Raw genomic sequence first — 22,503 nt, 5'->3', positions numbered from 1 at the left:
GATTTCGGTCAATCACAATCTCAACAAATACGCAATTATTGCAACTCTATTGCTTCCCAATCTAGCATCGCTTTTATGAAGCGTAGCTACCGGGCGCGGAAGGCCGTGAATAGAAAGCAGAGGGAACAAGTTGAACCTCTTATTTGACTTTTGAGTCGGGATCAGTTTACTAGTCCAGCGCAGGGGAGTACACATGGTTATGGCTTGATACTAACCAGGGACACCGTGCCATACAAGATCAAAAAATCAACAACTAGGGGAAAACAAACTGGACTTAACAAACCGTGACCATGTCTCCGCGTCCCCAGAAACTGCCACACTGGACAGGTGCAGGGAGCGGGGCGATGGCCAACGATTTTCAGGACAAGAAAAGGAATTAACACGAAAGATTTGTTTTAAAAAGGATACAATTGTTTCAAGCCTTTCTCCCCCAACATCGCCTTACTCCAGTTTATCCCAGGTGGGGAGCGTGAAAGATCAAGGATACTTAAGGAACTGGAGGTGGGGTGAGGGGTTAAAGGCAGGGGGGTACGACCTGCATGTTATTGCTACAGTATTGTTATCTATGGTGGATTTTAAGGCGACGTCCGATAATACCACTGGCCACAGGATTACTTCGATCAGCTTACGAAAGTGGTTTAACTACGACGAAGCCCTCAGTCACAGGATTAACGGAATAAATATTCCATTTAGTTAAGTCCAAAATTCGATCACTCGCATGAAAGAGCGCTTTATAGCGTTTCAGACAAGGGATATGTAAACTGGTTAGTGTATTAAGGTTTAGTATTGACTCGGAGAATATTGGTATATTTGCTATCTAGTATTTCAACGATTATTGAACTGCGGTTGTCTGTAAGACTTGATATTAATATTCAGAGACGTCACGAGGACCAGTGCCGCTCTGCGGGAGTAGCATTTAAACCAGCGTGGAGACACGGAGCAGCAAGAGGCAGCAGCCAACTACACCGCACACTATCACTGGCCAGGACCATACGTACGGATACACCATAAGGCTGAGATACTACGTTTTAAATTTTTTACGCAGTTGGATTACTAGTCAATCACCGCTTGCTGAACTTGGAGCAAGTTTATTATACCTCGTCTTTGATGTTTGCCGTTGCGCCCCGCTTTCTTTGAGGCGAGGATCTGCACGGGGTTTCTACGAGGAGCTTGTCGTTTACGCCCGGTTGTATAAATGTAAGACAGTTGCAATGAACGATGCGGTTGGTGAATTTGTTAACTTTAACTTTTATACTGACATACCTTAGCAAGTTAACTGGCATCCGAGGCGCCCCAGAGAGAGGAAAACGAAGTAAGTATATTATTTACCTGGTTGTCAAATCAGTTGGTTCTTTGTCAAATGTTTTTATGGATACTTCTCGGAGTGATTTAGAGAAGTTGGTTTCCTTCATTTGCCAGTGGCATCATTAGATTCTGTAATATTTCAGTTAAGAGATGTGCATGACTGCTTTACACTACAATAGATAAATAGATAGGTAAATGAACTTGTAAATATGTTTAAAATTGAATTCATAAAACAATTATAAAATGAAAAAGGAGAAATTTTATATCAGTGGTAGGGTCTTGACGCATGATTTTAGTCTTGTTTCCCAATCATATACTAATGAATCAAAACCAACCAGCCATAGTTTTAATTCTGGGCAATAAAATTCTACAGTGAAACATTTATTTCGGAAATAATAATTAACCCTCCGTTGTCAGTGTCATTTCTCTAATGTCTATTAAATTGGTTGCAATTCAAAAAGGTTCATAAATTTCCAAAACACTTTCAAATATTGAGAGCATACGAAGCAGGGTTTTTTTAATGTTCTCGGGAAGAAAAACAATTTTATTCGAAAAACATAGGATAAGAATGAGATTATTTGCAGATTGTAAAAGTTGCGATATTCTCTGACTAAGCCAGTAATAGATAAGTTTATAGACTTCAGTCCGAGCAGGCGGCGGGGGCGTGACTTGCTCAACCTTTAATAATGTTTGAACTTGACTTAATTCGGGGGTTAATCCCTCATACGTCCACCTCTATTTCACAGTCGTCAATACTATGGAGAGCTGGGTAAACTGGATGGTAGTTCTATTTGTCAGTCATATTTACTGTAAATCTGGGTAGCGACCTTGGTTATTTGCCACTTCAAAGTTGCTGGGGAACTGAACTGTTCAACATTTTCATAAACGTCAATCTTCCACCTGCCAGCCAAATGCCCCATATCTGTCACAAATAACGCACATAATGTATTAATAGGGATATTTAAACAATTTTTAGCAAATCAAATATCATATTTTTTTTACGAATCTTGAACTGCGTAAAGTGGCTGAACAAAAGATATATCGAGTGTACGCAGGCATGGGTTATGTAGGCACGTGCAATTGATTTGGTCTGTAACTGTGTAGAAATTTTAAACATAACGCTCGTGGCCGGGACAGGTGTCGTAGTTTAGCGTTACATCACAGGTCAGCAAGGAGGTGAAATATTGTTATTAATGAAACTATGGCAATCACGGTGGACCGAGCTATTACGGGGGGAGAGAGCTGAGGAAGCCATGAAAATCACAACATTTTCAAGTTATCATTGACATCCAAGTCTGATCACTCGGGCCTGTCCCGCGTACCACCCTCACGCAAGTTGTTATAATTATGCACTGTTCTCTTTAGAGGTGTGTACAAGTGCTTGTTTTTGTTTTTATGTCGTTACATCTCCCCCCTGACCTCACTCAGCAATATTGTGGTTTGAACGCGGGCAGGTTTTGTGTGATTTGTTTATTTTTTAAACATAGACCTGCCTACCACGAGCCAGGTGACAATACACCACAGCGCTGGGGACCCAAAATCATATTTTTCTTGGCAGGAAAACCTGAAAAGGGGGGGATTATGTGGCGGCTCCGAGAGCTCACATACAGTGTGACTATATAGCATGGAGAAACAGTCGGAGCCAAGTTTAGTTTCAGTAGAAGTTTAATCTTACAGTACTTCCGCGGGAGGAAAATGAGATCTTTCAATTTTGTGACACGGCCTTACCCATCACAGAGCCGCTGTAACGTAAAAACTTCGCCTCCAGATGTTTTCTCAGGGAATTGGTTAAAAAGTTTGCTCAAGTATTTACTGTTATCACCAACGAGCAGGGGTAGATAGAGCCGTAGATTAGCAGGGTGTGCACCGGCCCAGAAATTGGCGATACGAGATACCTTACTGGTAAAAATTTTATAATCTAAATGACGAACTGATCATAATTAAAATCTGGGCGCATGCGTGATTAATCTTTCTCGGATGACATAGATAACTTCACTTTTATTGTCTGGAGTTCTTTTTTGAGAAGGATGAATAGGACAAATTGTCTCCAGTTACTGGTTCTGACTAACAAGTTCCTGCACTGTCATGATCATGCGGCGAGAAAATGCCACATTTAGTTTTAGTTGCATTTTTTTCTGTTAATGGTGAAGTACATTTAAATTGTCAGCTCATTTAAAAGAGCCCCGCCTGTAATTATTTCTTTTGTGGAAAATCTGAAAATGTTAATATCTTATAAATGGTCCATTACGTTTTTCCTAGATGACAATCCTTGTTCCCAAAATATCTTATTGGGAACATATTTTATAATCCCTAATTTAAAAAAGTCTATAGGGTTACGGATTACTCAACGATATGCCGTATCAATTACAATACACGATCAAGGTACCGGCGTTTCCATGTGCTTTGAATAATCTTATTTCCTACTTGAATATAGTTAATACACATTTTTTCATCTGGTTGTTGGTATTAAATTAAAGAAAACAAAAATGCTGTCTGTCTGCATGTACCCGGCTATTACGTTCATGATTTCCTGTAAATGTAATTTGTAGAAAAAGTGTCAAAACATTTATTTTGCCAGTTGCAGATAACCGATGTAAGTTAACTATTTTGTCACGAGTTCTTTCTGTCATATCTAAAAATTTTCAATGACATATATACCTGTATAGCATATATTTTTTCAAATGGCCTTAAACCCCCTTACAGAACAATCTACATGGAACTTGTTAAGTAGTTTTGCAGAGGCAGATCATGGTGTAACTAAGTGATCGAACTTGAAGGTCCAATCATCAGTTGTGACACCGTGTACCACTTGTACACTCGCTCTTGGACTGTAGTCGGGACAAATAACAGTCATGTCAAAGCTGACGCCCAAAGAAACAATACCAGCACTGTGCTCTCTACGGGTGTGTCTTGGTGCCGTATAGTAGGCAGGATAGCGTTTGGGTGACTGGGAACCTACTCATAAAACACCAACACGCTTGGGGAACAAATGGCTGGGTCACCGTTTACCATTCTATTCCCCCACCACCCGACCATCACCAGTGACGTTGCCTGCCTTGGATCTGAATTAGATTTTTAGATGGAAATTAAAATTGAGATTCGTTTAAGTGCAGGAAAACAACCTTCCTCAAGAACAATTTTCTGGGTAATAACATTACGCGAATTACACAAGGTTTACAGGATCTCAATAGTGAGCATCGCAGCAGCGTTTTACAAGTGTATTTCTGGGTTTACCTATCGATTTCAGAATGAGATCCTTCAGTTAATTCAAGCACAAGAACTAATTTAATTAATTAACCTCTTTTCGCTTGCCCTTTTTATCCCAATGTATGAAGTACATGTAGTTAAATTGATATTTGTATTGAGTACCATTGATTGGGTTGACTGATAAGGCCAGTCCCGTGCTGCTACATACCCACGCCATCTCGATCCACATAACAGTGGAATCTTTACACATCACGTATTACACAGTCCTATTGTTGTGAATTCCTTCGAATACCAGGCATAACACAACTTCATCTAGAGCATCTGGCCACCCTCGAAATGCTTGCAATAGTTTCAGAATGATGGAATGGTAATAGTTAAGAATATTCTTTTTGACTGTGATTGGAACCACTTATAAGCAAGGCAGTGAAGCTGAAATCTCAGCGAGGGTATGAACACCAGGTGGGAACATCTGAAGAAAAAAATACTCGAGCTGATTTTGATAAAGAGATGGGACTTTTTTGGACCATTGGTTTTTCTAAGATTATGAGCAGTGGTCTTTGGTGCGATGGGGCTTTCTCCTCAATGCTTCGATCCACTTTTTGTGTGCGTAATTAACGACCCACGTTTCTGTAAAGACGCTATCTGAAAACAGATTCAAGGAAATTAATGCAATGGGAAATAAGACACAGTTCCTAGAAATGTTGCTTTGTGCATACAGCTGCGAAATATAATTAGTTGCAAATAGTTTCGGTGACAGAGCATGCTGTTTGAATATTGACAATGTTTGGATAGGAATTTGTGGGGGAACCAGATGCAAAGTTACAGACTCGAGGTATCAAAGGTTATTTGTTTGTTTCCTTTGGGAATTTTTTACTCATGAGACTCTGTCGGTTACTTAAGCTTGACAGTAGTCTTTTATTTGGCACTGACTTCAGCTCCTGTTACATCAATATATAAAGTTCAGTATTACAGATTTATGAATTGACTGTCAAATATCGTCAAACCCCAACTTTGGAAGAGGGTCATAGTGGGCCAAATTCATTCTCTATGCGGTGGCAAGCCTGGTGCAACAAGGACTTTTAAGTGTCTTTCCTTGCGTTCCATTGTAACTGGGTGGCTTTATTTGAAATGAGATGGCTGAGATCCACACTTCGGCGCGATGGTCTAAGTTCATGTCCTTGCATGCAAACAGATGGGCAATTGAACCGGTGGCAATGTGTTGCCCAACTTATGGGGAAATTGAGGTCATTTTTACACAAGAATTGATAAGTAATTTTTTCTTTGAATGAAAAAATATGTTTGTGAGTTTGAATTCTTCTGTGGCCGTGAACCAGCGGCCGGTGGTCAAATGTCATATCAGGCCATGGATGACGGAAACATTTCTAAATATGAATTATAAGAATAATACAATTATAGTGTGTGATTATGGACTGAGTCTACGCGTGCGAAATGACTAACATTAAAAGCTAAATCCAAGAAGTAAAAAAAAAATGTTAAGACATCGTAAATGTTGGAAATAGTCAAAAATAGTACCTTTGGTTCTGGGTGATTAAATTTTATTGATTAAATAAAACATTTTTATAGTTTTTAGCGTTATAAATTCATCTATACAGGATAAACATATTATTTATGAACGTTTAAGATTATTTACACTGTATATGCACACTGAAATCGTATTTGTTTACAAAATTCATTAGCCCAATAAATTTCGTACACTGTTGTAAATCGATAAATAATGAATACATGAGGGAAAACAAAAGATTAAAAAAACTGGGGACGTCTGACAAGATGAGACAAATTTACTTTTGATTATGGAGTGTTAATACCTAAAGTCGAAGATGCAATTTACTCGTTCCTTGGCCCACTTTCCTTTTTTTGGAGAAGAACAAAATTTTTCTAAGTCAGAGAGATAGAGACATGTGTCCATAATTATCATTCATACACTGAGCAATATCAATATGATTTAATTTACTTGTAGCAGAGGATAATTCTTTAGATGCATGGAATTATATTAATTAGTAAACGCTTCAATTCTTGTAAATCATATCTTTACTGCAATATACTCAAATGGGGAGTAATAGAATCTTCGGCCTTTAAATTCATTTACCTTGTTACATGCTATCTCGCCATAGCGGGGGTCGTTTGCTATTTGACATTTGTTTTGAAGATGTGTGTATCTTTTGTGACCCCGGGATTTTTCTGTTTACATATCTATTACACTTCTTTTGCCAAATAATTGATAATGCTAGCGGGTCGAGAGAGCTGGTGCGCTCAAAAGAACAGGTGTGGTTATGCGGTGTAGCGAAAGATTTCTGAAGTCTTTTAGAAGTCTTTTATGTGTGACGTTTTGTTGCGTGCTGTTAAAAATACCCCAACAATGGAGATATAGGTTATACATTTCTATCATCACAACCAGCCTGATTTTGGAACACCTTGTAAAAGGACTGCTTAACTGCAAGCTGGTCGCGCTCAGGCCACGTGGGCCGGCTCGCCTAATTAAACAGCAACAAAAACATAAAACAGTAGGAAAATAATATTGTATATCTTTGTGTTGAAATAAGACCCCCTCATTCACAAAAGCCGACCTGCCGAGTTTATTCATATCTACCTCATTGAACAAATTGCCAGTTAGTCGACATGTAAAAGAGCAAAAACGTACACGAAAAAGTCAATACATTCCATTCTATCAGTTATTATTTAGTAGGATAGAAAAGGAAAATATACCCAAAGTTGTAAATGTTACCCAACTGAAAACGCTAGACATGAATGAACAGAATCTTAACGTTCAATAAACAGTTTCAGCGGGTTCGTTCAAACAGACTTTTGATTGACTTAAGCTTTAACCGCTATGTTATAGGATGCTTTTTGTAAAACTGAATGTGTATTTTGGAATAACACCAGCATCATTTGTAGAGGAATTGTGTCTGACTACGACCAATAACATTCGTCATTGTGTCACGCTTCTTGTGAAATCCTTGAGAACTGCGCCACGTCTTCTGACCTACTTTATCTGAACTCATAAGATAAGCACCTTTCCACAGAGACAATCAACAAAATTCAAGAACGTGCAGATATAAAAAATTCCCCACAATTAGTGTAAAACAATTCACGTAGGTCCTGACCTGGTTATGTTTTAAATAATGTGGTGATAGAAACAAGAAAGAGTTCTTAATTAGATTGTGTTTCATTCTTATAACAAAAAATACAAAGCTTGAGAAACTTCGCTACTTGCACAGTGGCGGATTTGGGGGGTGGGGAGGTCAGGGGGGTCCTGACACCCCCTTCGGTTTCTTAAAAAAATTAAACCAATATCCCCCCCCCCCTTGAAATTAGAATTTTTACTACCTGAAGCATAGTTCTGAAAATTACCAAATGGCACCGTTTGCCCTAAAAAAATCCAAATATTTACGAAGCCCTTAAGCGGGGCGAGGGTCGGTTTCGAATCCGAGGCCTGTCATTCCTAAAAAAAAAAAAAACGCCCCCCCCCCCTTCAATAAATCCTGGATCTACCCCTGTTGCGCTCCAAATTTCTCTGCTATAACAGGGTAGGTAATCTTTCTTTGCACCTGCATAATTTCTTTCATTAGTTTCTTACATTCATTTCTTTCGTGGTTCATGTAATAATACGTTGAAATAGTAAGCAATATAGGGGCCTACATGTGCAATTTGGTCTCCATCGTACCATCGTTTTTGATAGTCACTCATGGTACATGCAATGTTTGAAACCCGTTACCACTCCAAACATTCAACACAAAAAGTGTTCTTTTTTGTGTGACATTTTCCTACAGATATTATATAAATATACAAAAAAAATCTGTTCCTTGTTCCGTGTGGCCTGCTTTTTTGCCACATTCCAATGCAACGTCCAATGATTAAAATTATCCACCACAAAATGGTGGGAAATTCTCATTTTAAAGTTAAAATTTTAACCAGCAATTTAGAATTAACAGAATTAACCCAAATAAAGTCAATCACTATTCCATCTTTATCTCAGTATAAATCCATTTCCCAAGAATTTTGTTTAAAAGAAATTGGACTCTTTAAGAATATACGAAATTTCAGTATTTCAATCAATAATTCTATCAATGATTCTTGCTACTTCCAATATGTTGTAGTGTAATGAACATTCAATTACAAAGGCAAAAACTGAAATAAAGTGAAATTCTGAATAGTCAGTTCATTAGTGATAGATTTAATTTTTCATGTGGAGTACTGCACAATTATTTACAATAAAGAAAATAGAAGAATAAACAAATGAATGAATTAATTAAATAACAGATAAATAAATGAAGAAGAAAGAAAAAAATACCTGAATCTGGATAGGGATGTGAAATAAATGTCATATGGCATGGGTTTCAAATTAAACCTTTCCTGAAAACTGTGAAATCAACTTTTTCAACATTTTATTAAAAATATTGGAATACTCAGAAGATAGGGTGTCATAATGAATACAACGCATCTATGCAAAAGGGGGATCTTTATAGGTATATGGTTTCACATTATTAAACCTAATCAGTAGAGCATTAAGAAATGGAAAAAAAATTCTAATAGATGAACAATTACGAAGGTATGGCTATCTATCTATCTTTCTATCTATCTATCAATATATGAATGTGATGAAATGAAGTGGAAATATATCAAATATATTGAGTAGACACATGGCATAGCTGTTGTGAAGACACGGTATTTTTTGTTTATGACAATTAGGATACATGTAGTTCAGGGAAAATTCAAATTTTATGGATTTTTGGTAATCATATCATGAAATCACTACAATTAGCCTACTAGATTTCTCATCATTGTTTCATCGTGGAATAAGTTAGAAAATGATTTTTTGTTTATAACTTTAATATTGTATTTTTATTGACTTTACAGTTGTTTGTTTTAGGCGGTTATGATTGTTTTTGATCTCTTAAAGTGTAACGGATAAAAGGGAAAAACTGATTTTATTACAGAATTATTCGATACTGTAGGCCTACATATACATGCAAATAGCCTGCTAGTGACACAAGTGTTGGTTATATTATCACAGATTACATTTACTATACACGTGTTAAATAAGGCTGTGCTCCAGATATCGAACCATGTTTAAAAGAGAAAAACAACTGGGTCTTATTTCAAACGTGATGTAAAAGAATGGACGTCTACGTCATTAGAACTTTTGACACGAACGCCCCAGCGGTTGGCTGATTTCAAGTCGACTGATCTCAAAACTTTGATAATGACCAACAGTTGTCCGTGTCACATAGACTTCCACGCCTCAATGTCAAACCATTGAAAAGCTGTTTCGCCAGGCGTGATCGAACAATATGATCTAACATGTTCTTATATGTGCTTGTTTAAACGTAACACTGGTATTGGGTATGGCTGGAAAGACCCCACAGGATATTTGTGATGTTAACGCACAGAGGTCCGATGACAGGGTATATACTATGATTCAATTGAATAATGTGACTGGGTTTTATTCAGCTGTATTCATGTGTGACCACAAGTGCGGAAAATGTAGGGGTTTAAACGGCATATGGTCCAAATAAAGGAATTATAACATTAAGATAAATGATAAAACCTATACTAGTTAAACAAATATCTTGCGATTTTTTCACAATTTTAATTGGAATGTAAAGGAGTCTGCTTTAGAGATCCAAAGGGATGAATTTACTCTTTCCCATCCTTAACCCAATGTATATAAAGATGTGAGCAGCACTTTGCTATACTGCTGGAAGCATAAGACCGGCTTTTCTCGTCTTTTTGGAACGCCTTTTTGTAAAACAACCATTTTGATTTTGTTTTGAAATCCAACTTTGAATTGGAAAAAATAGCAAAAGAAATACAATGCTTTTGTGAATGAACAGTGACGTAAACGATAACATACGTAAACCTTCTTAAAGCATTTTCACTGGAAAAGACGCACACATAGGGCCTATTTGATTAAAACATTACCGTTTTAAGCACCCTGTGAACTTGTACTAGTTATAGTTATATAATAAAGTCAATGTTCTTGGGCAAGCTGGGTATTTATTCAAAGTTAATTCAACGTCGATGTTGTATTAATGCGTTAGAATGCGGACGATTAAAAGGCACAATATACAGGTGCTAAAGGGAGCTATTTATAGAAGGTTCGTGATTGAATGTATCTATTTATAACGTATATTATGCAGTTTGAATTATACAGGTGACTAAATTAGGATTTGAGTATTGATATCACTTTGCCTGGAGGTGCTGCTGCCCTTGCACTTTCTATTCATAGTCTAATTTCATTACGAGGGGATTGATAATTTTATTTTCATTAAGCATTCGTTATATTACCCGTAGATCCCTTCTGATTCAAAATCAAATTCAGCGAAAAATTCTTGCAAAAGTCACAAAAGTAATGTTGAACTACACTTGGCATGTCCACATTAGTGAAAGTATTTCCATGCAGGCATGTTCTGACACAATTTTATATACATTGAAATTTGTTACATAACAGGCTGATATTTTGATAAGACAGATTTCATGGGAAATCAAATAGTTTGACATCGAAAGATTAAAGTAGGACTACAATCTTTTAGAATTTGAATGATCTAAACGACAGGAAAATATACTATTAGGCCCTACATACCTCTAGAAGTTTGAATTCAATTTGGTATACTTATTCACAGAATGTGTTACAAAAAAAGGAACTGGCAGTGTTGCCTACGATTGAGCTAACCTGTGACATTATAAACTGATACAGGTATTTAGAACGGGAGGGAGTGCATGGTGCTTTGGCCTGTAAGAAATATCTTCAGCCCCGTACTTTGTAAATAAACAGCTTTATTGTATACATTTTATTAGACACCAGGAAATTGAAAGAGCATGTATTCGGGTTTAACACGTTCTCGTGTTCACTGGGCATTGATGGCTGTGAAGAATATTTTATACTCCTGACTTTTTAATTCTGCCTCTTTTATTCTTCTTGAAATTACCCGTTTCTACAGCACACAACGTGTCATGATAACACAAATCAATTAGCACTAAATTTGTTCTAAAATAGGTATGGACATCTTATATTCACAACTGCTATTTTTCGGGTCGTCAACTTCTATGGTGAAAATAACTTTCAATACTTTGGATTCAGTCAGTAACAAAATAATTTTAACAGGGGTCGTCTTTTTCGAACGTATTGTGAAGAATCAGTCGAGCTATGCGTTAGACAAGGGTCTCATTGCATATTGGTATTAATGTTTATTAAAACGTATCCCTTATGGGCGAGGAGTACGTTTATGTCTATAAGAATTAGGCTACAAAATACCGCCAGATAAATCTTATCGCCAGATAAATCCCAAAAGTTATACTTACAATCATCATAAGCTGAAAAAAGAGCTAAGGCTTTTTTTTTACACAGATTGAACCTGTTTCTGTATAGATATCACTAATTCTTTCAAATAACACATCTTTATCAAGTGTTTGAAAGTTTTCATTTGATACGTAAACACTCTTCTTTTAAAGTAAACAGAGCACCGCCTTGTGCGCGTGCAGTTCACGGTCAACATTCCAGACGTATTGCTCTGCCAGAATTATACCGAAAGCAGACAGAGTGGAGTGAAATACGAGACTCTTTTTTTTACCCCCGATAAGTTTTTGATCTGATTTATTATTTGTTCTATCAAATCATTTCGTCTTTTTCTCTAATATGATGTTGCACCATACCTAGGAGCAAGTCTCCTCCTCCATCGCTCCCCAATGCAACGCACTGCAGCAATCAACTGACAACCTCAGTGAGGGAAGAGATTCATCAAATTAGCTAAAGATCTCAAACAGTGCGGCCAATAAAGCCGTCGTGCCACTTAGCACCGGATTATAATTGCACCATTTTCACAGTAAGAACACTTGTCCCTCGCATTGTTACAGTTCTCTTTGCTCACAACCCGTCTTTCACTTTCAACTTCACTTGCCATTAATCTTTTGTCGGGAACGCCTGCCAGATCCACTTTCTTGGCATTATTTTGTAATCAGGTCGTCTATTTTGATGGAAATTGGTCTAATGAACGTTTTCTAATTGCTCCCCGTTCAAGTTCCCGGTCGCTGCAAAAGTTTCCCTCAAGTGGCACTGTCTCTTTATGACCTCTGACCCTGCTTCGAAAAGTCTGGAGAAGAACCTAGCTGACGTCACTTACATTTTCTAGAAATCTGCTCCTGGTAGATATACGCCGCATACATTTCTGAAACCATTTGTTGGCAAAGCATTGTCAATCGGCGTTCCGGTCAGCGCGACCAGTATTATCTTCAGTCACGCAAAACCACGCAGAGATCTATTCGTCCGTTGTCTTAGCAACTGATGCGGTGTCGTAGGAACCCCGCGGGTGATGGGAATGCAACTCAGCAAAACCGCATTTGTTTCATCAAATTTCTCAGCCAATCCTTAATTAATGAACTGTGAAAATCCGGGGGAAGTTAAAAATTACAAAATAGGTTTTCGTTTCTATCTTTACTACCGTTGCGTTTGACGGCGGACGTCTGCAGTATTTTCTCTGATTCGATACGTAGACGATGATGAAACAGAGTGCATATGTTCAGGACTCGGCTCAGAGTGATTCTGATGTTTTCTCGGGCATACCATGTTGATTCGTAGTGCAAGTGTTCAACTGTGGTGTCAGCAATTACTGATTTGTTTGTTGGGATCACTGATGTTGCTCCATGAGCGGTCAGGCCAGCCCACCACCCCCGGGGTCCTAGGCCCCACCCTGGAGACGGTAGACACAGACGACGAGAAGGGTGGGTACGATGTTTTAACAAATAACGGGTTTATTACTCTAACTGCTGGTTCATGTCTTCATTAGGCTAAACCATCAGCAAGGATAGAAGTTTCACCTTTCATGTTTTTATGACTTTTTAATTATGCATAATCATATTTCTCCTTTTGAAATATCTGGCTAAGAGGTTACGATTAGAATCTTATATTCTTTTATTGTTTCCTTATTTTGGGGACAAATATTAAATTGGTTTAGGCATATTTTAATAGAAAATAAGCAGTTATGTTATCTTTACTTGAAACAGAAGAATATATTCTAAACTTTTTATTTTCGATAGCACATCCATTTATCCTTTTTGTAGCAAAAATATGGTGTCTTATTGCTTTTAATTTTTGTACAGTAAATATAAGCATATACGGATATCAAGGCTGACTGCACAAAAACGACGTGGTCCGTTCACTGCCAGAAAGATAATTGCGGTTCAAATGATATGTTTTATTATTGCGGAGACTCGGATCTGTGCGCACACCTGTTCAAGGAGTCTCAGGGAATTTTATCAGTCTAAGATTGGTTCTGGCACTGATGAGAACATTTCTGAAATATTAGAACTCCCACCAATATGAACGCTCAAAGTACTTCACTTACACCAGGAATGTCTAAAACTTATGAAATGTCTTTTCCGCGTGTTTCAATATCAAAAGTTCTACTTGGTTTTATTGAAAAATTGGAGCACACGCTGCTGAGCTCTTAGTGTTATTCTAAAGACAGCTTCCTCTAATGTGTTTCCACCCAAACTTGCCTCAAGGGTTTGGTATTTTGCCACGCTTACCCTGGCCTTTGCATCTCTTGTTGGATTAGGCGCAACATATAGTGAACAGTGCACGCCGTGCTAAAACAAACAAAAAACAATAAAACAGTATCGGAAACTTTGAAATATGAACTTATCTACTTTTATTGTCTGGTCAGGCCAAGGCGCGCGCGTTGCGAACACACACGCACAGACTGTTGGGTGCGGGAATGGTTTCAACTCCCAGTCATATCAGTGCAGATGTTATTTTAAGGTGTGATTGTGATTCAACAATAACTTAAGATTCTTGAAACAAACGCCGAGCCACTTAGAATGTCTTGACATCCTTACGTTCTAACCTACTTGAGAAACATACACATTTAAGTGGATTGCAAAGAGCAGGCTGTAAAAAGAAGGCCATGTGGAAAAGTTACTTTTGACTACCGTTTGTTTGAAGAATAAATTGGCATATTCGAAACGTTTGACGCTTTGAATGACCTGCTCCGTTTTCCCTTGTATATGAACCCTGAATAATTTTCTACATATTTTGAATTGTCTCGTATTTTTTTGTATCAGTAAGATCAAAAATTGTCCAAATTTAATTATTCTTTAAAAACTTGATTTTTAGAATACAATTTTTGTCTAAATCCCTTAATATTATTATTATTATTATTATTATTATTATTATTATTATTATTATTATTTGACGTGAACGCTGAAAAAGCCTTGATGTAAAAGAACACAGATAATTTCTGTTTGAACTGCTGGAAAATATTGAAATTAAAATGATTATTGAAAAAAGCTCGTTCTGCAAAGTTGATGTTAGGGAAGGGTGCAGCGAATATCGAGAGGTAGTATTAACATTAGGGAGAAAATCCTATACACAAATCACTGTTTAGGTATTTTATAAAGCAGAGTTCGGGTACGTTACGTGCTTTATGAAAACTGATTAACGTGCGTCGATTTTGTCGAGCACGCGTTCATTTAGAAATCTGAATATGTGGCCAATGGTAGTGATAATTATAATCTTCACATTGGTTTATCCTTAAAATAAAGTTTAACTACGGTTTCTAATGTGTTTTATCATCTCAGTTACGCAGTATTTCCGTTGGCCAGTTTATTAGGGTTAATGTTAATTCTACAATGAGATTTATACATGATCGTTCTCCTTATTTCAGGAATTTACAGGGCAAGTAATTCTAGATAAAATGAATTGACAAACAGAATTGCGGCCAAAATTGCTTTTCATGTATCATATTTAGGGAAAACCCTGTCTTGACTTTAAGGAAGAAGCGATGTTATGTTTTGACTCGTAGGGTGAGATAACCTATTCGGCTTTTCAAAGTTTTTTCTAAAAACGGTCTTAGTCCATGGTGGCTGTAGAGGCCAGTTGTTTTGACTCTACTTTTCATTAACTGTGTATAAGGCGGTGTATTGGACAAGGTTCCGACCAGAAATGTTAGCTAACTTTCACATGCGCCACGTTACACCGCACGTTTATCTTTTATTTGATATGGTAGCCAGATTTTATAGGCAAAGCTAACTGAAGTCTATTACAGGGTGATACTGGACATGATTCAGTTAATCGTATACACCCAGAATCCAGCATTTTCAATCTAATCTGCCCTGAGGTTATTTTATTACGTAATTGCCAGAATATACCATTAATTGTTACCTTTGGCAGTCGGGTTCTTCAGTTATTTAAAGGTTGAAGATTTGGTTGAAGGTTGACATGGTACCTATTAGATAGTTATTGAACAAATGTTTAGTTCCCATTGAAGCATTTGTAACATACGCGTACGGCGTGCTTATTATTACTTTTTACTCTGGAAATGCGAACGCAATAACGTTTTTTTATCATTGTATTGGAAGTACCGTTAGAACGATGATCAGTTCTGTCTAGGTAATATGTCACCGGGTGTGAAAGCAATGGTAGAAAATGTTGAAACGAAGTGTTTGTGTTGCAAACGCAGTTACAACACAGGTATAATAACATTACGTCTAAACTATAACATAAAAGACAACCTCTGACTGACGTTGTTTGGGCAGTAATTTGCTACAATGCCAACAGAAATCGGAACCATATTGCCTAAGGCAATTCCACCTTGTACAATGACTTGTTTCAGGCGTTTCTTCTCGGCTTTATTCTAGGGTCAACCTTTAAGTCTAATCTGAGCCATCGGCTACTTGTTCGTTAAACTAAGGTCGACGATCTTTTGCTACAAAAGATATTCTTAGGCTTGGCGGAAAAAAATCAAATGAATCAGAGGGGGGGAGGTAATGAATGCTGCCATTGTGTCATTACCTCTGACAGCACCTCTGTACACTATGAAGACCTTAAACAAACTATAACTGACTTCAAGAGAACTGTATTAAAGTAGCTGTTATGCACTTTACCTTAACAAATAATGAGATCAGCTTGTAAGTCATATTTGGTCTGGGTTCTTTGGCCGAGATTATAAAGGGGAGGGAGGAAATATCGAAAAACATCAAATTCATCAACAAAGGACTATTGGCAAAAATGGCGCTTCTTACTGACCAACCTTCTTCTAGCAGTATAGATATATGCCAGGGGTACGTTAATACATATACCCCTTCATAGACACTCTTATGTAAAAAGCACCTTTTTACAACACACATTGAGAAAGATTCAATTATTTTGTCACGAGCTGCCGAGCTCGTGAACAAATATTTGCATATGTTTTTTTAGACTGTCGGTCACCGGGTTGTTTTGAAAAGACTTTTTGAAGTGGTTATGTAAAGGAAAGCTGATATCGACATGATTGCTACTTTCATAGAAGACATAACGAAAAATGATGTAAAGTAAATTTAAAGGCGGTTGATCATAACTTTTATGAAGTTCAGGCGAAGGCGCCTGCGTTATTTTGATTCTTAAAGCAGGTTGCCTCTCGATGATTAGATGTCTAGGGGATGTTTATGCCAGGTGACGATATCAATTTATTCCATACCTTCGATTCGGTTGGCTGATCTACAGTAATATCTGGTATAAAATTTCAGTTATAAGTTTTTCAGTGCTTGGTAAGCCGACTGTTATTCTAATAAGACAGGAGGCTTTTTTCGAATGACGCACCACTTCTCAACCAATGATGTCGAAGAAAAGATGTATTTTGAAACTCGACAGTAGATTATAATAAAATGACAAGTAACACGATACAATAACGGACCGTTAAACCACGCATTCAACTCAGTATAAATCATTGAGTGGAAGCGAATGCGTTAGAATAAAATGGATTAGCACGGCAAGAAGTTGAAATGGAAGCATTGAGGTTTTGTTTAGAATGGCCGTTTTTGTGTCGATGTTTTGCTTATAAAAAGTAGCCTCTGGTACCTCGCGGCATTTTACCACACGAAACAAAAACGTTAAAACAAGAGTTTACAGCAGCATAGTAATTGAAAAAATCATGTTATAATGAGGTTCAAATGGCGCAAATCATTGCGTAATTATGCCTAACACTGCCCAATGCAAGAAGAACAACTGTTGGGATGGCAGAATATATGGAAGTGGTAATCCACAGAAAACACTGCGTATACACAGTTACAGCATTAAAATACCGTGTGAAAGAAGCAGAACCTAGGCAAAAAGTAGAAACAGCCCTCGATTTGTTATTAAGAAACACATTTGTGTTTGGTTTACGAATGTTGATGTAACTAAAAATCCTATTTTTGTCAATCGTTCTTTTTTATACATATCTTTGCTTGCCATTATCTTATACATAACCATGTAGAACAAACTAGATAAAATTCTATAACCAATTATTTCCAGCAATCAAAGGCGTTTACCCCCTGTGTCCACACGGGTGCACTAGCTGTTCGGCGGTCAACGGTTGTGTTACGTGCCGACCAAAGATGTTCATGCTCCTTCAGCGTAACGGCATGCGGCAGACGGGGGTCTGCGTCCACGCGTGTCCAAACGGGTACTATGGGGTGCGGACACGGTCACTAAGTCAATGCCACAGTGAGTATCATTGTTTAAAATAAAGCTAGCTTTTCACAGTGCGGGATAGTTTTTACTTTTTTCGAAGTAAGATATTTCAGAGGTACAAAATACTATTGATACAAATAAAACCATAAAGGAAGAACCAACACAATTAGAATGTACAGTCCATAATTCCATTGGTTTAAAATGCACTTCATGAAACGACGTTTTTCAATCTTTTAATGCTTTATCTTCAAAGTGCGATTTTTTCTTGTTGTTTTCAGGATGCAAAATAGAAAACTGTGATAGTTGTTTCAACCGCCATTACTGTACATCGTGCCGAGCGCCGTACATCGCGTACAGAGGGCAGTGTCTGGAGAGCTGTCCAAACGGACTTCACTACGCTAATTATTCTAAGGAATGTTTAGAAAGTAGTGAGTACCATTCTATTACTTATAAGTTTAACCTAATATTCTTGGTACCCACTACTGTGGGCTAGTGTCCTACTAAACTTTGATTCTCCCAAACAACAACTCATGAACGTCAATTTTATATTCCATAACCTTTATATCTTAATATAAAAAGGTTGGGCATATTTTTTTAATCTCTTTGGTTGATCTGCTAAAATGGTTATATTGTTAATGCAGGTGGTACGAAGCACTAAGATAATTGGTTTTATTGGATTGATTCATTTTACGGTTAACGTCGTATAAATTGATAAAAAAATATGTCTTTGACTCATGGAGAAAAATAAAACGTCTTATCGCGAGGAATACGAAATTTATAAACAATCTGCGTACTGTTTCAGTTGATTGTATGGTGGGACCTTGGGGTAGCTGGGGCACCTGCATGAAGAAAGAACAGACGTGTGGATACAAATACGGCACAGAAAGTCGGTCACGAGAAATCTTACAGCTACCTATCAATGGCGTGCCTTGCCAGGCACTACTGGAGTCTCGAAAATGCCGAATGAAGAGGAGGCATTGTAATACTGGTGAGTTTATTTCATTATCCTGGTCAATTTATGACGTAACCTCTTCATTAGATCACTCCAGGCTTTAAAACTTGTGAGTTAATTTCCATTTCTTTAGTCAGTTTACTTTGTAACACGGCCGAGTACATTCGAACGCAATCTGTCCGTTAATTATAATGATGAATTCGAACTGGAAATCTGGCAAATCAGTTTTCAGATACTGGTTACATCATGCCGTTGAAATGAGGAAATCACACAATATAGGCTATACTGGAGAGTTCACATTGAAATACTAGTGAATTCATACGAGTGGTTTTATTGGGCATTGTATGTGAGCAAAAGGAAGATATTTTAGTATATGATCAACAATTAGCATGTTTTTAATTGTGGTTTTGGAAAACACTTTGGTACAGACGCGGTTATGAACTTTGACCTTTCATTTGGCAGCTTGTGGTAAAAAAATCCTTTTTTTGAAAAATTGATACCAAATTACATTTTTGTGAATAGTTGTTTGCTTATCATATACTTACCATTAAACATATTTCTCTTTAATGCATGGTTTTCTTGTTTTCTTTATTGCAGATTTGCTCAGCAACAGTTCAGAACCTTCAGAGGAAAAGTCAAAGGATCATATTGGTAAAAAGAGAAAAAGGAAAAACAAAAACAAAAAGAGGAAACGGAAAAGAGGTAGGGACGATCGATTCAAGTGCAGAAGGCGACAAAGGCGGGAAAAAGAGAGACGCGAGAGAGAACAGAGACGGCGCCGAGAACGCGCAGAAAGGCGAAGGCGGAAACAGTTTCTTCGTGAAAGAGAACAATCTTTAAAAAGTGTCTGGCAAAATACCACGAACACTTTCAACTCGACAATGTACATACCACGACCAACCACTTGACGAGAGATTATAAAATCTCGATCAGTTATTTGATTTAATTGGTGCTCATGTTTCCTATGAATGCTCATGTGACAGGCGGAAGTCTTAATATGTTTCAGCGATTTCTATCAGGCATTTGATGAAATGGAATTTGTGCGAGCCGCCTTCATACCCGATGCTCGAAAAACACTTTGATATAGACGCGGTTATGAACTTTGATATTTGACCTTTCATTTGGCAGATTGGCAAACGATTGTAAAGATAAAGATGCAGCTGTTTTTTCCGCATAGCCCAAATAGATAATCATATATAGAAAACAGATCCCATTACTTGAAGATGAGGTTTGGTGTGTCTACGCATTCTTGCAACCCTAGCACACGTAAATGAGGCCCTGTTCAATAAAATCTGCTCCGATGGATATCTATCGCTATAGTGTATACATCGTGCGTTATATGGCTACTTGAAACCCCTTTATGACAGTGCAATGTGTAAACCAATGGCAACAGATTTTCTGAGTTTCCACATCCAGAGTTGCCAAATGCTGTACTTCCCAAGTCTGTCTTAGGACAAGTATATATATATATATATATATATATATATATATATATATATATATATATATATACCCATGTATGACCACTTAAGGATCCTTGGGTTTTATCCTAGGGTTTTAGTACGCTCAATTTTGTTACAGCAAACAGGGTGTACTTTTCGACGAACGGTCAACCCAGGTATACTTGAACCTATGTTCACCTAGGTTAAAAGGAGGGTTGTGATAAATGCTTGAAACAGTATTTATAACGAGCATAGTTTCTACTACTATATTAATGTGATTACCTTTACATTTTTGGTCTAACTTAATGACGAGACAGTGCGTATTTGTTGGATGTTTGCTATTGATCAGCATATACAGATGCCTATTATTGGTAAAACTTTCAAGAGAAAGGTAGACAATTTGTTGGCGGGAAATGCTGTAAAAAGGTTATAATCCCATTTTTGATGTTTCAGCATGTAGACCAATGTCATATCCATCTTATTCTCAATTCAAAGACCGCACATAAATCTGTTCTGTAAATCAGTATTTGGTACCTGGTGAGCCCGACCTTGATTCTGTGTTAGCTTCTTTGACAATCGCTATTAACTGCCTCCCTATGCAATCACTTTATTTTTTAGTTTTTCCAATTGGCCCTGTTTTGACATTTTAAAAATCAAATATCTGACAACAGCAATGTTAGTCAAATATGAAAAGCCTTTGTTTTAACGCAACAAATTCGTTTATTTCATTTTAGAGCCTGTCAGTGAAAAGAAAAACTCAAATTAATAGTCTAAGGTCTGTTGTCTAAGTTACAACCTTTGACAACCTTTCCTTTTTGTACATTTGAGAAAGTCTTTGCCTCTTTTGTTTAGGGTATAGTATAGTGATATACTGTAATTAAACGAGCTATAAAATATGGAAAAAACTGAGGGATATTGGTTAGATATCTGTAGAGGTAAAAAAGTCTATATCTCACCTGGACAGTTACTAATAGACACATAAAGCAAATCTTTTAAAGCTTGGAATACAATTTCAGTTGTACTAGTCATTTAATCGTATAATCTGTAAATATATATATATAATTATAATATATATATATACATACATATGAAACCAGGTAGCGTTCTACAAACGCCTTATTTATATAAACTTAAATTAGCTTTTGATATTTTTGTGAAGAAGTTTATGATATGATGTAATACATTGAAAGGGTTACTTATAAACAAGTCCCTTAAAATTTATTTAGATCAGCTCCACAGTCAGCAATCGGTGAGATGACAGTTCTTTAAGGATAGGTTCAAAAGTATGCTAGCACGTTCTTGAAATATGAAATAAATTGAAATGTACAAAGTTGTTACGAAAGCAATGTGAAATAAAAACAAATGCTTTTTCGCAAGTGGCAATTATCTTTTTGTCTATGTTTAGCTTCACTATCATAACTCAGTTATCCTATCTTGCCAAAATGTTTTTCAATTTCAAAAAACATAACGGCAAATAAATGAATGATCAGAAAAAAACTGCACAATGAAATGAGCGATAATAACAAGCGGCGACGCCAATTAAAAAAATTACCGTCTTATATTTTGAATCGTTAGAATAAAGACGAAAGGTACCCCAGCACAATCTACGTTTAGTACTTACAACACTTAAAAGGAGTAAATGCGTCTTCATCAAAACTGATTAAAATTAACTTTATTTAAATAATTTATTTATTTTTGAACGAATCGATGATTAGAACACAATAGTTTTTAATTACACTTTTGGCTGGTTGGATAATTGAAATATACACGGGTGTCAGCATATTCTTTAAAAAAAATTATGATTCCCACCATTCTAAGGACTACGATACTGAAGAAGCGCAAAAGGCGCAGATCATGTCACTGCAAATTACAGTAGATACCAACATTTAATAATAATAATAATAATAATAACAAAACAGTCTATAGCTTTGTGCATTTCAGAAAGATTTGGACTCGTATGTTTTGGCGTTATTCAATGGTATTAGCTTATTTTAAAACAAGTGGTTCAACAAAAAAATTCAAAGAACTTCGTACAGAGTGATGTTTACTGGAATTGAAAATATGTCTACATCTTATTAGTACAGTTGAATAAACTAATATATAAATAAAGATAGACATAGACAAGGAAGAGAATAATAAAAGTAGCCCATGCT

The 22,503-nt window shown here is 36.9% G+C and overlaps 1 protein-coding gene across 2 annotated transcripts; it reads left to right on the top strand.

Annotated features, from left to right (window-relative positions):
* The first annotated feature begins 66 nt into the window (after positions 1-66).
* LOC106181085 (R-spondin-2) lies at positions 67-21,733 on the top strand. Of its 2 annotated transcripts, none has more exons than XM_013565359.3 (5): positions 67-1,312; positions 17,798-17,989; positions 18,235-18,384; positions 18,759-18,944; positions 19,506-21,733. In XM_013565359.3, the coding sequence occupies exons 1-5, from the start codon at positions 1,219-1,221 to the stop codon at positions 19,814-19,816; spliced, it is 933 nt and encodes a 310-aa protein (XP_013420813.1). In that variant the 5' UTR covers positions 67-1,218; the 3' UTR covers positions 19,817-21,733. The 2 variants fall into 2 exon arrangements, with proteins under 2 accessions (XP_013420813.1, XP_013420812.1); XM_013565358.3 differs by lacking the exon at positions 67-1,312 and adding an exon at positions 12,705-13,248.
* Positions 21,734-22,503: the final 770 nt, after the last annotated feature.

This window comes from Lingula anatina, chromosome 1, assembly GCF_051362555.1.
Source record: "Lingula anatina isolate TDL-2025a chromosome 1, LinAna3.0, whole genome shotgun sequence".
NCBI lineage: Eukaryota > Metazoa > Brachiopoda > Lingulata > Lingulida > Lingulidae > Lingula > Lingula anatina.
Note: the sequence above shows the minus strand (reverse complement) of the source record. Positions and strands in the feature narration are given on the sequence as shown.

Bases quoted from the DNA above. Each gene is read 5' to 3' on its own strand.
- LOC106181085 (XM_013565358.3), top strand. From the start codon at position 13,092: ATGTTGATTCGTAGTGCAAGTGTTCAACTGTGGTGTCAGCAATTACTG. The intron at 18,385-18,758 runs GTGAGTACCATT...GTACTGTTTCAG, and splicing joins TAAGGAATGTTTAGAAAGTA to TTGATTGTATGGTGGGACCT. The intron at 18,945-19,505 runs GTGAGTTTATTT...TCTTTATTGCAG, and splicing joins GAGGAGGCATTGTAATACTG to ATTTGCTCAGCAACAGTTCA.